We start from the raw sequence: 17,691 nt of genomic DNA, 5'->3' as shown, positions 1-17,691 counted from the left end.
AGGGATCTTATATCGACCAATAAATCTTGGGCCCAACTTCCAAGAAGGTACCTTTTAAGGTTAATGTTTCTTGTGGACAGCCACAAAGAATCACCCACTCTCAGGTCCAGACCATTCATACGTCTCCTGTCAGCCACACGCTTATACCTGTTGCCCATCTTTTTTCAGGTTATTTAGAATTTTCCGCCAAATCGAAGACAAAGAAGAGAAAAATTGTTCCTTCTCAGGAAGTTTGAGAACCAGAATGTGCCAAACTGTGGATGGAATCCATATGCACCAAAAAACGGCGACTTATCAGTGGACTCCTGTCTACGGTTATTAATGGCAAACTCAACTAACGACAAGAATGAAGACCACTCCTCCTGGTTTTCCAAAACGAAACATCTCAAGTAAGTCTCCAGATTCTGATTGGTGTGCTCCGTCTGTCCGTTCGCCTGAGGATGAAAAGCCGAAGAAAAGGACAATTGTATCCCCATTCGAGTACAGGACACTTTCCAGAATTTGGAAACAAACTGAGTCCCCCGATCAGACACCACATCAGAGGAAATGCCATGTAGTTTCATGATGTTATCGACAAACACCTGTGCAAGAGTCTTGGCATTAGGTAGAGCGGGCAATGCTATAAAATGTGCCATTTTGCTAAACCAATCAACTACCACCAGGATAACGTTTAAAGTCCATGAACAAATGCGTCCAAGGTCTGGACGGGATGTGTACCGGAAGAAGAGATCCTGAATGCCTAGTATGTGTCACCTTAGCACGAGCACAGGTACAACAGGCTAACACATAGTCCTCAACACACTTACGCAGCCCCGGCCACCAAAATCTGCACGAGATGAGATCGACAGTGGATCTACTCCCAGGGTGTCCAGCCAAGACAGTATAGTGATGTTCCTCAAATACCTTATGACGTAAGACTGAAGGAACAAACAATTTTGAGGACAAGAGTCCGGAGCATCCTTTTGGGCCTCCAACACCTTAGCCTCAAGATCAGGATATAGGGCAGATATGACTACCCCTTCAGACAAAATAGGACTAGGATCTTTAGAATCACCCCCCCCCCCCACCCCCAGGAAAGCTGCGTGACAAAGCATCCGCCTTGATGTTCTTAACCCCAGGGCGGTAGGTGACAATGAAGTTAAATCTGGTGAAAAACAGCGACCATCTGGCCTGCATTGGATTCAGTCATTTAGCCGAATCAAGGTAAGGCAGATTTTTGTGATCAGTAATTACCGTAATAGAATAAATTGCTCCTTCCAACCAATGGCGCCATTCTTCAAAAGCCAACTTAATGGCCAGCAATTCCCTATTACCCACGTCATAATTTCTCTCAGCAATTGAATTTTTTTTTGAGAAAAAAATCACATGGGTGCCATTTACTAGGTGAAAGACCTTGCGAAAAAACTGCTCCCACCCCTACATTGGATACGTTAACCTCTACAATGAATGGCTGAGACACGTCCGGTTGCACCATAATGGAGTCTGAAGCAAAACATTCCTTCACAGCAGAAAAGGCTTGTAATGTCACCTCTGACCAAACAGAGAAATCGACCCCCTTCCTAGTCATGTCTGTTAAAGGTTTAACCACAGTTGAATAGTTCAAGATGAATTTACAGTAGTAGTTGGCGAATCCCAAAAAACACATAAGCGCTTTCAGATTTTCGGGTCGATCACAGTCCAACACGGCACAGACTTTCTCGGGATCCATACGAAAACCTGAGAGTGAGAGCAGGTAACCCAGTGATTGCACTTCCTGAATAGCAAAAACATATTTTTCCATCCTCGCATACAATTTATTCTCTCTTAGGATCTGTAACACCTGTCTCGCATGATCCTTATGAGTCTCTATGTCTGGAGAATAAATTAGTATGCCATCCAGATATACAACAACAAATCTCCCCACCAGATGATGAAAGATGTCATTGATAATGTGTTAAAAAACCGCTGAAGCGTTGTTTAACCCAAAGTGCATAACTAGGTTTTCAAAATGACCCTCAGGGGTATTAAATTGCGGTCTTCCACTCATCCCCCTCCTTGATCCTTACCAGATTATATGCCACCCTCAGATCCAATTTAGAGAACACCGACAATGTGACTCTGAATCAAAGGAAAGGGGGTAAGGATCACGGACGGAAATACGGTTGAGCTCATGGAAGTCCAGATATGGTCTAAGGTACCATCTTTTTTTTTTTTCGCCAAGCTCTCGGTGATATACTCTCGCATAGCCTATCTTTCGGGCTCCAAAAGAGTATTGTCACGGATAATGTTGCAGATAGCTGGAAGTTATGGATAAACATCCGACTGGCTTGATCCCAAACTAAGGAGCATAAAGGTGACCCCTATAAAACCCTAAGAGCTCACCCTGACTGCTAAGCACATACAAGGGTCTCAGAGGTAGACGATTGCATGCCCTCGTACCTAGACTGTCTGACACCTGAAAACCCTATAATAGTGAGGGGACACGACCACCGGCTCCCTGCACTTAATACGGAGGGAGTCAGGGTCACCTAGAATCAAGCCAGCAAGGAAACACAATACATGAAAGGACTTATCTGAACAAGCAGCAACCAAAGTCTCCAGCAGTGAACACTTCAATCCAGGAAGTAGTATAAACCGCAAATTGAGGCAGTATGGGAGGGAATATAAAGGAAAGAGGATTAGTCTAAATAGGTGACACCTGGGAGAAGGAAATGAGATGACAAAGTGAAACCAAAACAAAGAACATCATGCAAGAGGTAGAAAAGGACGTCTGTCAGACCTTCTCACAGAAGTGGCGGTGACAGTACCCCTTCCTCTACGGGTGGACTCCGGACACTCAGAACCCACCTTCTCAGGATGAGACCTATGGAAAGCCTTGATGAGATGAGTGGCCTTAATGTCCGCCACTGGGACCCACATCCTCTCCTCAGGACCATAACCCTCCCAATGAACAAGGTATTGGAGAGAACCACGGATAATGCGAGAATCCACAATCCTAGAGACCTGGAATTCAAGATTACTATCAACATAAATCGGAGGAGGAGGCAAAGAGGAGGGTACAGTGGGTTAGACATAAGGTTTTAATAGGGACCTATGAAAAACATTATGGATCTTCCAAGATCAAGACGGAAGGCAACGGGATTGATGACAGACAAGATCTTGGAAGGCCCAATAAACTTAGGACCCAACTTCCAGCAGGGAACCTTCAGCTTGATATTCTTTGTAGACAACCACACCAGATCACCCACATTCAGGTCCAGACCAGGCACACGTCTCTTATCCGCCACACGCTTATATCTCTCACTCATCCTCTTCAGATTACCCTGAATCTTTTGCCAAATAAATGACATAGACTAGGAAAATCTCTCCTCATCAGGTAAACCAGAAGACCCCTCTCCAGAGACTGTCCCAAACTGTGGATGAAACCCATTTGCACCAAAAAATGATGACTTATCAGAGGACTCCTGGCGACGGTTATTTAAAGCAAACTCAGCAAGGGACAAAAAAGAATACCAATCTTCCTGATTCTCCACCACAAAACAGCGCAGATATGTCTCCAGTTTCTGATTGACGCGTTCGGTCTGACCATTCGACTGCGGGTGAAAAGCAGAAGAAAATGACAACTGAATCCCCAAGCGAGAACAGAAGGCCTTCCAGAATCTGGAAACAAATGGCGTGCCCCTATCAGAAACAATGTCTGAAGGAATGGCATGCAATTTAACAATGTGATCAACAAATGCTTGCGCCAACGTCTTAGCATTGGGTAACCCAGGAAAGGAAATGAAATGCGCCATTTTGCTAAAACGGTCCACTACCACCAGAATCACAGTCTTCCCCGAGGAACGAGGTAGGTCCGTAATGAAGTCCATGGACAGATGCATCCAAGGACGGGAAGGAATGGGTAACGGGAGGAGAGAACCCGATGGCCGTGAATGAGGGACCTTGGCACGAGCAAACCTTGTGTCGTAAAGCGAGAGGCACAAACAACCTCCCAGGAGGACAAAGATCAGGAGCCTCTGCCTGGGCTGCCTGAACCTCTGCCTCCAAATCAGGATAAAGAGCAGAGACGACCACCCCTTCAGCCAAAATGGAACCCGGGTCTTCAAAGTTCCCCCCTCCCGGAAAACAACGTGACAGGGCATCCGCCTTCACATTTTTAACCCCAGGGCGGAACGTGACAACAAAATTAAACCTAGAAAAGAATAAAGACCATCTGTTCTGTCTCAGGTTCAGACGCTTGGTCGATTCCAAGTAGGCCAGATTCTTATGGTCGGTAAACACGGTAATAGGGTGTCTGGCTCCCTCTAGCCAATGGCGCCATTCCTCAAAAGCTAATTTGATGGCCAACAACTCCCTATCTCCCACATCGTAATTTATCTCTGCGGAGGAGAGTTTCCTTGAGAAAAAGGCACACGGTCGCCATTTGGCAGGAGAGGGACCCTGAGATAAGACCGCACCCACACCCACCTCAGAAGCGTCCACCTCAACAATAAAAGGTAGAGAGACATCAGGTTGTACCAAAATGGGAGCGGAAGCAAAACTCTCTTTGATACTAGAAAAGGCCTTAAGCGCATCTACCGACCAGGAGGAAAAATCTACCCCCTTTTTAGTCATATCAGTGAGTGGCTTAACAACAGAGGAATAATTCAAAATGAACTTTCTGTAATAATTGGCAAAACCCAAAAACTGCATCAGCGCCTTCTGACTCTCAGGAAGCTCCCAATCAAGCACAGTGCGGACCTTCTCAGGGTCCATGCGAAAACCAGAAGCGGAGAGAAGAAAACCAAGAAATTGAATCTCCGGAACCGCAAACACACATTTTTCCAGTTTAGCGTACAATTTATTCTCCCACAGAATGAGCAAGACCTGACGTAGGTGGTCCCTATGAGTTTTGAAATCAGGAGAAAAAAATCTAAATGTCATCTAGATACACCAGTACACATTTCCCCATTATATGATAAAAAAGGCTGTTCACAAAATGTTGGAAGACGGCCGGAGCATTCATCAAACCAAAGGGCATAACCAAATTCTCAAAATGACCCTCAGGGGTATTGAAGGCCGTCTTCCATTCGTCCCCTTCCCTGACCCTGACTAGGTTGTATGCCCCTCTTAAATCCAACTTAGAAAAAACTTTAGCCCCAACAATCTGGTTAAAAAGGTCCGGGATCAGAGGAAGCGGATGGGTCACGAATTGTGATACAGTTCAGCTCCCTGAAATCCAGACAAGGTCTTAAAAAAACATCTTTTTTCTTAATTAAAAAAAAAACAGCGGCAACAGGTGACTTCGAGGGTTGGATGTGTCCCTTTCTCAGGCTCTCAGAGATATAAGTATGCATAGCGACTCTTTCAGGTTGGGAGAGATTGTATAAACGTGATTTTGGCAGCTTGGCGCCTGGGATGAGATTAATAGGGCAATCGTACTCCCGGTGAGGGGGCAGCTCCTGGACACCACTCTCGGAAAACACATCTGAAAATTCTGAGAGAAAAGATGGTACAGTCTTGGTAGAAACCTCTGAAAGAGACGCCGTGAGGCAATTCTCTCTGCAAAAGTCACTCCAACCATTTATTTGCCTTGCTTGCCAATCAATGGTGGGGTTATGTTTAGTGAGCCAGGGTAGCCCCAACACTAGAGGAGTAGGTAATCCGCTTAGGACGAAACATGACATATCCTCAACATGATCATCACCCACAGTCAAACGGATATTGTGAACTATGCCCTTTAACGATTTTTGAGAAAGTGGAGCGGAATCGATAGCAAAAACAGGTATATCCTTTTCCAAAGTGAATACCTGGAAACCATGTGTTATAGCAAATTGATTATCAATGAGATTGACAGCTGCTCCACTATCTACAAAAATCTCACAAACAATGTTCTTGCTATCTAGCGCCACCCTGGCAGGTAGGAGAAAACGGGAACTACAAGCAAACAGCAAACTTCAATTTCCGCATCAACCTTGCCAATAGTAGCAAATGGAAAGTTTTTAGAAGGTTTTTTTTCTTTTTGTTTCTTTATTACCCTCAGAAAACTCCCTGAATCTCCTAGAGGGGCAAACATTAGCCAAATGATTTATACCGCCACAACAGAAACAAACCCTCCTCTGAGAGCTGAATCCTCTACTATCAGAGGCAAGGAAACCCAGCTGCATTGCCTCCTGCTCAGAGGGGATTGAGAGAGACTGAGGCCCTTGCGCACTGAATGAGACCGCCCCACTGTCCTTGGACTGAATATGACAGGAAGGAGTGGTCTCTCTCTCTCTAAGACGCCTGTCAATACGAACAGCTAGAGACATGGCAGACTCCAACGAGGCAGGTCTCTCATGAAAAGCAAATGCATCTTTCAATCCCTCCGAAAGACCATGGCAAAATTGACTTCGGAGTGCAGCATCGTTCAAACCAGTATCAGCTGCCCATCTCCGAAATTCAGAACAATATATCTCTGCGGACTGTTTACCCTGGCATAAAAGACGCAGTTTAGATTCAGCCAGCGCAATACGATCTGGGTCATCATATATCTGCCCCAGTGCTACAAAAAATTCATCCACCGATCGGAGGGGCCGTGCCCCCACCGGCAGCGAGGAGGCCCAAGACTGAGCGTTATCCCTGAGCAGCGAGATGATGATCCCCACCCTCTGCTCCTCATCACCAGAGGAATGGGGAAGTAGGCGAAAATGGAGTTTGCAAGCCTCTCTAAAGCGAACAAAATTCTCACTACCCCCGGAGAACGTATCCGGAAGCGAGATCTTAGGCTCGGAACAAACTCCATGAACGCAAGCAGAACCGGTCACCTGAAACTGAGACACAGTTTTACGGAGATCTGCTACCTCCAGTGAAAGACCTTGCATGCGGTCAATCAAGGCTGAAACCGGATCCATGCTTAAGACGGTAATGGCGGTTTATAATGTCACGGATGATGTTACAGATAGCTGGAAGTTATGGATAAACATCCGACTGGCTTGATCCCAAACTAAGGAGCATAAAGGTGACCCCTATAAAACCCTAAGAGCTCACCCTGACTGCTAAGCACATACAAGGGTCTCAGAGGTAGATGATTGCATGCCCTCGTACCTAGACTGTGTGACACCTGAAAACCCTATAATAGTGAGGGGACACGACCACCGGCTCCCTGCACTTAATACAGAGGGAGTCAGGGTCACCTAGAATCAAGCCAGCAAGGAAACAATACATGAAAGGACTTATCTGAACAAGCAGCAACCAAAGTCTCCAGCAGTAAACACTTCAATCCAGGAAGTAGTATAAACCGCAAAGTAAGGCAGTATGGGAGGGAACATAAAGGAAGAGGATTAGACTAAATAGGTGACACCTGGGAGAAGGAAATGAGATGACAAAGTGAAACCAAAACAAAGAACATCATGCAAGAGGTAGAAAAGGACGTCTGTCAGACGTTCTCACAGAAGTGACGGTGACAATTATACAACCAAGATTTGGGCAGTTTAGCTCCTGGAATAAAATTGACGGGACAATCATACTCCCGATGCGGGGGTAACTCCTGGTTACCACTCTCGGAAAACACATCAGAAAATTCGGAAATCAACGAGGGTACAGTTTTAGTGGTGACCACAGAGAAAGACGCATTAAGACAGTTGTCCATGCAAAAATCACTCAAATCGAGAATCTGTCTCGCTTGCCAGTCGATGGTAGGGTTTTGTTTGCTTAACCATGGTAAGCCCAAAACCATCGGAGCAGGCATACCCTTAAACACATAACACGAGACCAATTCCTGATGGAAATCCCCCATGGATGTCATTTACCACCTGCTACAGGCATTTTTGGGTAAGAGGTGCAGACTCAATTGCAAAGACAGAAATGCTTCTCTCTAGTGCACTAGTAGTCAACCCATGAATATGAACAAACTGTCCATCAATCAGGTTAACCCCAGCCCCACTGTCGATAAATACCTTGATTTACAGAGTTTTGGATTCTAGCGCCACCTCGGCAGACAGGAGAAATGGGGTACTACCAGTAAATGACAAAAGTACGTTTTCTTGCTCCCCACCCACACCACCAATAGTAATTTGGGGATTAAGCTGATTTTTTTTGTTTGCACCTTGACAATGAATGTACGGACAAATCTTCACGAAATGTCCTTTCTTTCAACAACAAAAACAGACTCCCTTCATATGACCAGAGCTCTTACCAGCAGTCCCAGGAGTAGCTCCCTCCAACTGCATAGGCTCCTCACAAGACGTAACCACAGATTTCTCTTTACCATAAGTGTCAAAGGAAGCCGCTACCTTATTTGACAGTACGTCCTGAGGATGAAGACCCTTAGATCTCCCCCTCAGGCGTCTATCCAGACGTACAGCAAGGGACATGGCTGCTTCCAATGACTCAGGTTTTTCATGAAAGGCCAACGTGTCCTGCAGCCTCTCAGACCCTGACAGAACTGGCTACGGAGAGCAGGATCATTACACTCCGTATCCGTAGCTCATTTACTAAATTCAGAATGATAGATCTCCGCAGAGCGTTCTCCCTGCCGTAAACGTCGTAACTTAGTCTCTGCCTGAGAGATCCGATCCGGGTCATTATAAATAAGACCCAAGGCTCTAAAACATTCAACTACCGACTGGAGGGACGGTCGGCAGAAAAAAAAAACAAGACTGTGCATAATCCTTAAGCAAAGAAATGATCATACCCACACGTTGACACTTATCCCCAGAAGAGTATGGACGCAGTACAATTTACACGATTACCTGAACTGCATGAAATTTTCACTACCCCCAGAAAATCTGTCCGGGAGGGAAACCTTAGGGCAGACCTGGTACCCACCATCGGAACCAGCCGCCAGTGGTCTCTGACTCCTTAAGACTGTCGCGTGTAGGTCAGCTACCTCCAAAGACATTACCTGCAGTTGTTCGACCAGTACAGACATAGGATCCATAGCTGCACTGACCTGAACAAAATAGCAGTTTTTGTGGCGGTTGATAATGTCACGATCAGTATGGGGGGGAAATTCCACACTGAACACAGGAGGGAAGGGGAACAGTAACTGGCCCTGGAAAATAGGAAAGAAACAGGTCACCTCCTAGACAACCCTAATCCGGGCCCTGACTACCTATCAATATGAATAGACCTTGAAAGTAGGAACATTCATAAGCAGGATACCTAAGCCCTGATTTCCCTATAAGTCCCTGGAATAAGTATAGGACCAGAGACAAGCCATTCCTCCCCAGATGGACGAATGGAAGTCTCTGTCTCAGGCCCAGATACAACAACAGGGAATATAAGAAATACAAACAAACGCGACACTTAACTTCTGTAGAGATGGAAAAACAGAAACGCCAGAGAGGATCTCACACCAGCTCAGCCAAACCCAAATAAAGCTATTAACCGCATAGTCAGAAGGGTGGGGTGAGACTTTAAAGGGTAGAAGTGATGACCACTGAGCAACAGCTGAGAAAAGGGAAGTGGTCATTAACCCTATCAACACTGAATCAAGAGAAATCGAGGAGGCTGTTAGATTCCTCCACGCTCAGCCAATCTCCTTTATTTCCTGACATCAGTCACCTGAGGGACCGTGGCAGTGGTAGGATGTATCTCCTCTCACCCGAATCTCAAGCGATGGCTGACTACATCAAGGAGAATCTGGAAAGAAGGTTAATTCACAAGTCCATATATCTGGCTGGGGCTGGCTTCTTTTTTGTAAAAAAGAAAGATGGATCTCTTTGTACTTGCATTGATTATCGTGGACTAAACAAAACAACACTTTGTCTTAGATTTCTGAACTTTTTGTTAAATTCTGGGGTGCCAGGATATTCTCTAATTTGGATCTGCATGGAGCCTACAATTTAATCCATATCCATGAAGGCGGTGAGTGAAAAACAGCCTTCAGTACCCGTAACAGACATTAAGAGTACCTAGTAATGCCGTTTGATCTGTGCAACGCACCTCCCGTTTTTAGGAATTTGTAAATTACATTTTCAAAGACTCAGTATATACATTAGTGGTCGCATACCTGGATGACAGTGTTCAATAAGCCTTTAAAGGGTTTCTACCACCAGAAATACTGTTTTGTAGCTGACTGACATTAGCGATGCACTAATGTCAGCATTACATAACAGTATGTTTTTTACATTTCTCCCTGCAGCCGTTCTGATAAAATAAGCACTTTTAAAATATGCTAATGAGCCTATATGCTATGTGGGCGTAAAATCAGCACACCTAGAGGCTCCGTCTACTCACCCTTCATCCCGCCCAGGTCCCCTGTTCTGTCCGCCCTCGCTCACGAAATCCTGTGCTTGCGCAGTTCACTTCTGTATTCGGCGCAGGAGCAGTGAGTTAATAATGCGCTCCTGGTGCCGGATTCCTCACTGCGCCTGCGCCGACTACGTCACAGTGAGGAAGCCGGCATCAGGAGAGCGGCCTTCACTCACTGCGCCTGCGCCGAATACTGAAGTGAACGGCGCAGGCGCGGGATTTCGTAAGCGATGCTGCGAACCATGACATCAATCAAGAGGGGCGGGGCGGGCAGAACAGGGGACCTGGGCGGGATAAAGGGTGAGTAGACGGAGCCTCCAGGTGCTGATTTTACGCCCACATAGCACCTAGAGGCTCATTAGCATATTATAAAAGTGCTTATTTTATCAGAACGGCTGCAGGGAGAAATGTAAAAAACATACTGTTATGTAGTGCTGACATTAGCGCATCGCTAATGTCAGTCAGCTACATAACAGTATTTCTGGTGGTAGAAACCCTTTAATTGTGGAATATTGGAGAGGAAAAGTGCAAGGACAGTGTAGGGGCAGTGTAGTGAGATCATAGGGAGCGTTTTTACACACTGTAGGGAGACTGCAGGGACAGTGCAGGCTCTGTAAACTGAAGCTGAAGGGACAGCTCAGTTTCCATCAATCGCTGCACAGAGCTATCTGACTGAACAATGTCTACCTTGTTTAATAGATAAGCATTCCATTAGGCCTTGAGTCTCAAATTGGGGTAAATAACCTCAGTAATGTAACTGTTATTGGTGTGTCCTCATTGACATTGAATAAATTAGTCAGCACGCAGTGGTGGGGGTAAAATGCCAAACTCGCCGGTGTGGGAATTTTTCAAGAAGTCACCAGAGGAAGTCAACGTGGCCATATGTAGGATCTTGAAGGTGAAGCGCGGCAAGGGTACCAACGTTGTCACCACAGCCCTGCGTTGACACATGGAGCGTCACCATAAGGTGGCCTGGAAAAACCAGGGTGCTAATGTAGTGGTACAGCCTGACGCATATCACAGCAGCCCGTACACCCTTCTCCAGCAGTAAGGGCTCCACCAGCTCAGCAGAAGGGAACGGTGTTTACTTCCCATCGTCTACTGGTCCTGATGCTCCTCGTCAAGCATTTCGCCAGCAATTGATCACTGAGGCGATTGCAAAAAGACAACAGTATGCGTGCACTCATCCAACAGCACAGAAGCTGAATGTGCTCCTGGCCAAGTTGCTGGTACTACAGTCCATACCTTTCCATGTGGTTGACTCTGCACAATTGAGAACTTATGGCTTGTGCCAAGGTAAAGTGTCCCAAGGCATCACTATTTCTCTAAAAAAGCTGTACCAGCCCTGCATACGTACATACAGCAGAAGGTGGGCCAGTCCTTGAGCCTGTCAGTGTCTGGCACAGTTCATGCTAGCGCCGACGTGTGATGCTGTAACTATGGTCAAGGACAATAAACATCCTTTACAGCCCGCTGGGTAAATGTGGTTCCAGCCTAGACACACCAACAACTTGGCCAGGTGATAGCAATGCCACCTCCGCATTCTCAAGCTGTGATTCCAGCACCAATGTCCTCCTCAGCTTCCACAGTAGGCACAGTTTGGAGTGGTCCTTCAGCATACCACCTATACAGAAAATGGCGGTGTCAGGCTGTTCTGCACCTGGCCAGCCTGGCGAACTGAGTCACATCGGGGAGGAACTGCTCCACGTCTTCAACCAAGAAATCGAATCCTCGCCAACTGAAGATCGGAACCATGGTCACCGATAACGGGACATTCTATTGGTCCTGCATCAAGGAGGGCCTACCCATGCGCTCTGAATGGCGCACATCTTTAATCTGGTTGTAACACAGTTCCTGAAGTCTTCCACCTAACTGCAAGACGTCTTGAAAATTGCCAAGAAACTGCATGCACTTCAGCCACCCTTATAGTACAAAACACGCCCTCCTTGAGCTGCAAAGGCAGAATAGTGTTCCCCAACATTGCCTCATATGCAAGGTTTCCACACATTGAAACTCCACCCTCCACATGTTGGACTCACTATACGAGCAAAGGAAGGATATCAATGATTTCTTGATGATGCAAGCGGACAGGAGTACTCTCCTGTGTAACTTCGACGTTAGCCAGTGGCAGCTCATGCGTGACACTTGCCGTTTGCTCAGGCCCTTTGAGGAGGCCACTTTATTTTACAGTCGCCAGGACTAAGGGATGAATGATGCCATTGACATCCTGAAGCAGGGTGGGCCGGGCCCTTAAACGACACTGCACCACAAACAGGAATGCTACTGTAAAGGAAATCACAGAATGGGCTCAGGAATACTTCCAGAAACCATTGTCAGTGAACACAATCCACCGTGCCATCCGCCGTTGCCAGCTGAAACTCTACAGTGCAAAGAAGAAGCCATTTCTAAGCAAGATCCACAAGCTCAGGCGTTTTCACTGGGCCAGGGATCATTTAAAATGGAGTGTGGCAAAATGGAAGACTGTTCTGTGGTCAGACGAGTCACGATTCGAAGTTCTTTTTGGAAATCTGGGACGCCATGTCATCCGGACCAAAGAGGACAAGAACAACCCAAGTTGTTATCAACGCCCAGTTCAGAAGCCTGCATCTCTGATAGTATGGGGTTGCATGAGTGCGTGTGGCATGGGCAGCTTGCATGTCTGGAAAGGCACCATCAATGCAGAAAAATATATTCAGGTTCTAGAACAACATATGCTCCCATCCAGACGTCATCTCTTTCAGGGAAGACCCTGCATTTTTCAACAAGATAATGCCAGACCACATTCTGCATCAATCACAACATCATGGCTGCGTAGGAGAAGGATCCGGGTACTGAAATGGCCAGTCTGCAGTCCAGATCTTTCACCTATAGAGAACATTTGGCGCATCATAAAGAGGAAGGTGCAACAAAGAAGGCCCAAGACGATTGAACAGTTAGAGGCCTGGTGAAAATGGCCTTGTCCCAACTTTTTCGGGATTTGTTGACACCATGAAATTCTGATTCAATATATTTTTCCCTTAAAATGGTACATTTTCTCAGTTTAAACTTTTGTTCCGTGATTTATGTTCTATTCTGAATAAAATATTAGAAGTTGGCACCTCCACATCATTGCATTCAGTTTTTATTCACGATTTGTATAGTGTCCCAACTTTTTTGGAATCCAGTTTGTATACGGAAATAGGTGGTTTATCTCCCCAATGACAGGAGAGGAACATGAGGAGCTGGAGGATGATGTGGGAGACCAGGCAGATGACCCCCGACAGACGGTGGCAGTATGCAGTGGAGATGGAGGCAGGGAGTCCCTCCGATTCCCCTGTTCAAATGGGCAGATACATGCTGAGTTGCTTGCGTAGTGACAACTGCACTATCACCATTCGGAAGAGGCATGACTACTGGCTCTCCACCATGTTAGACCCTTACTACCAGGCCAAAATGGGGGCCTTTTTACACCTGCTGAGGAATAATAAACCTAACTACTATCGAGACATTATATGTAGTCCGTTGGTCTCTGCCTATGTGCCCCATTGCCCATCCTCACAAAGGTCTGACCTGGGGGACCATCTGAGCTCACGCTCCACTGCCATGACTGCTGGGGGGCAGGAGGAGCACCATCTCCTTCAGCAGCAACTTAATGGGGTTGGCCACTTTCTGGTTATTGTTGACCAATATGCATGTAAGATGATTATATGACACTTATTAATATAGCTTTTGTTGTTTTTATGTGACGTTTGCTATATTTCATTAAATATAGAAAATGTTGCAGAATATCAGCAAAGACTATATTAGTAAATGTTATATACTCATTTTGCAAACGCATTGATCATCAGTAGCCGGAAAGTGGCCTACCCCTTTAAGTCTTGAGCCTCTAATAAACACTTTTCTTCACCCGCCTACTGAAGAAACCACCCAGCAGCAGCAGGACATGGAACCAGCAGCTGGTGGCATACTTGGACTGCACCCTGTAATCCCAGATCCCTTGGACTACTGGGCAGCCAAACTTAAATCGTGGCCGCAACTGGCCGAGTTTGCTCTGGACAAGCTTTCCTGCCTAGCCAGTAGTGTGGCATTAGAGAGGGTGTTCAGTGTGGCGGGGGGAATAGTTACCCCAAAGAGATCTCACCTTTCAACACAAAATGTAGAGAGCTTAACCTTTATAAAGATGCTTGGATCAGCCATCATGTCCACACACCGATCCCTGATGCATCAGACTAGATCATTCTGGCAGTAATGTTCTGACTGCAGTGTGCTGCCACACCAGAACAGGGCCACTATGTTAACTCCTCTTGCTATTGCCACCCTCACCACTCTGTGACTGGGCCACTGTTACCTCGTCTTGCTTTTGTCACCCTCGCACCACGTGTCCGTGTTAAGCCTTGTTGTGATCACGGTGTATTTGACCCTTCTTCTTATCGGTCAGCAGAACCAAAAAATGAAAACCACATCAGATCCTGTCTTTGATGCATCCATAAGGCCTCTATCACACGGACAGTATTTTGCATCAGGATTTGATTATGAGTTGGAAGCCAAAAGCAGGAGGGGGTCCAAAACACAGAAGACATGAAAATATTCCCATCATGTGTCATTTCTGTTTTGGACCCACTCCTGTTTTTGCTTTACGAATACTGACCAATTACTGACCGTGTGAAGGAGGATGCTCAAAAGACAGGATCCATTATTTTGGGGTTCTTGTGACGGATCAGAAGAAGGGAAAAATAAACGTCAACACAAACTTACTGCTAAAACCCTCTCCACTCTGTCATGGGCCCGCTACTTGTATCAGCGTGTAAGGCTACATTCACACGTCCGTGGTGTGTTGCGGACCCGCAAATTGCGGGTCCGCAACACACCAGCCCGTCACCCCCATAGAAATGCCTATTCTTGTCAGCAAGCTGCGGACAAGAATAGGACATGCTCTATCTTTTTGCGGACCTGCGGACCCAAAATCGGGGCCGCGCTCCGCAATTGCGGCTGCAGACAGCACACTGTGTGCTGTCCGCATCCATTCCGTCCCCATAGAGAATGAATGGGTCCGCACCCGTTCAGCAAAATTGCGGAACGGATGCGGACACATTTTGCGGACGTGTGAATGGAGCCTTACAGAACAGGTTCCCTAGCAATCTATGTGGAATCAGCAGACGGTGTAAAAGAAGAGAGCCATTTCACTCTATAGTTGAAGCTTGGGCCACTGTACAGTTAAGTACATTATACCTGACACTAACATTGACCTGTAAGGCTCAGTTCACACTTCAGTTATTTGGTCAGTTAATTCCAGCACTTATTGTATGGTGAGCCAAAATCAGGAACCAAACCTACTCTCAGATAAGGTATCATGAAAAGATCTTCACCTGTTGTGTGTTTGTTCGACCCATAATTGAAATGAGCCTATAGGGGTCCATTCACACATCTGTATTTTGTATTCCGCATCCGTTCTGCAAATTTGTGGAACGTTATGCGGACCCATTCATTTCAATGGCCCCGCAAAAAATGCGGACAGCACTCATTGTGCTGTCCGCATCTGTCATTCTGTTGTGCGGAACCGCAAAAAATAATTACCCTGTTCCACTATTGTCCGCAAAATACGTTCCATCGTCCCATTGTAGTCAATGGATCCGCAAAATATGCGGATGACATGCGGAATGTAGCAATGTGTTCTGCATGTCATCCGCAATTGCGGATCCGTTTCCAGGAAATAGAAAAAAAATAAAAATAAGGCCTGCCCCCTGCTGTGACATGTGCTTCAGGAGCCAGGAAAAGTAGTGTGGATGTGCAAACTGTCTCTTCAATAAAAAATGCCAGCATTTGAGGTGGAGCGATTGATAGTTCTTATTCAAGAATGCCCATGCCTATGGGACACCCGCAGAGAAGTGTATCAAGACCGTGCCAAGAAGGACCGCTGCTGGGAAGAAATAGCGGCAGATTTGATCCCATCTGCCTGGGAATCGGCGAACATCGCAAAAAGAGAAAAAAATCTGTGAGTATTAAATGTTAAGATATAAAAAGTGTAAATTTAATGTATAGATTCAGACATAAGGTCTGTGAGTGGGCCTTATGTCCTTGAATAGCATAGATAGTGTACATTTGAGTGACCGTGAAATTGGGATGCTCATCTGAACATTTTCTATGCTGTTTCAGGACATATGGCCACTCACTGTGTTATAACTTATATATTTTCACATTTTGTGCATGAGGCCTAGTGTTTCTTGCATTGCATTCTTTAATTTTTCAATATCTGCAATGCATTATTCAACTTGTTGCAGAGCAACCGTGTTTTTAAAAAAATATTCTTATGTTAAAACTTTATTAAATCCTTTATATTGCTGATTTTAACAATTTTATATAGGCCTCTTTCACAATTGATAGTGGATAGACAGAAGGATGATTTTAGGTACAGAGTCACAGGCATAGAACCCTTTAAAGCTCAGGCACACAACCGTGGACGCTTATGTCGGGTCCACAATACATGGCCACCGGCCGTGTGCATGCCGCATGACAGTTCACGAACCAATTCACTTCAATGGGTCAGTGATCTGAGAGATGCGGTGAGGAAGGACAGACCGGAACCCCATGGAAGCACTGCAGAGTGCTTCTGTGGTGTTTCTGCCCGTGCCTCTGCACCGCAAAAAAGTAGTGCATGCGCTACTTTATTGCGGTGCGGACCGGCGGATGCGGATCACGGACCACATTCAAGTGAATGGGTCAGCGATCCGCACGCAGCTGCCCCACGGTCTGTGCCTGTGCATTGCGGACCGCAATTTGTGGTCCACAGCATGGGCACGGAGCCCTTACGTTCGTGGCCATGAGTACTTATATTTATTTATTTAAATCTGACGGCGTATGGACGCATTATAGCTGAACGGTTTTGGATTCATTACGTCAGGCCCATGCATATTGCCTGTCTCATCTAAATTTTAGAAGTTTGTTAATATAAATTTGATGGTAAATTTTTGTTTTCTATTTTTTAACAGTAAAGGATGTAAAGAAAAGGTGGTACTCCGGCTGGGATCAATTCAGGAGGGAGCTTAACCAAAAATTGCGTAGTGGGGATGGATTATTGAAAGAGAAACCTTACCTCTACACAAAGCAGCTAGAATTCCTAAAACCTGTGATGGAACTTGGGGGGTAAGTATATTTTTCATAAATTAAATTTTTTATAATAAGTTAAAAACTTTAAAAATTAAAATACATTTTTAATTCTACAGCACTGTGGACAATCTTTCATCTCAACCCAATGAATGGAATCCAGAGGACACCGGTGAAGCGTCACATTCAGAGGCATCTCAAGCTCCACCTGAAAAATCTTTAAATGTGGAAGAGCCAACGGAACCCGAGATAATGCCTCCACCTAATTAGGCCATCGCTGAAACTAATCCGGTTTCAGAGGAGCGTGCTTGCCCTTCAGCAGGTAGACGACGGTGCAGACCAGCGGCTGATTCCGAGGTAGATGTTCGAGGCCTGATTGATGCTTGGGTTCTCGGAATCGGTCTGATACACATGAGG

At 45.9% G+C, this 17,691-nt stretch overlaps 1 protein-coding gene across 1 annotated transcript in view; it reads right to left on the bottom strand.

Annotated features, from left to right (window-relative positions):
* LOC121003529 (zinc finger protein 268-like) overlaps positions 1-17,691 on the bottom strand; it is a 948,872-nt gene that overhangs the window by 81,228 nt on the left and 849,953 nt on the right. The window contains exon 5 of the mRNA XM_040435426.1: positions 4,015-4,020. Within this exon, the coding sequence (XP_040291360.1) occupies positions 4,015-4,020 (6 nt within the window). The remainder of the gene's footprint in view (positions 1-4,014; positions 4,021-17,691) is intronic.

Source organism: Bufo bufo, chromosome 6, assembly GCF_905171765.1.
Source record: "Bufo bufo chromosome 6, aBufBuf1.1, whole genome shotgun sequence".
In the NCBI taxonomy this organism is placed as follows: domain Eukaryota; kingdom Metazoa; phylum Chordata; class Amphibia; order Anura; family Bufonidae; genus Bufo; species Bufo bufo.
Note: the sequence above shows the minus strand (reverse complement) of the source record. Positions and strands in the feature narration are given on the sequence as shown.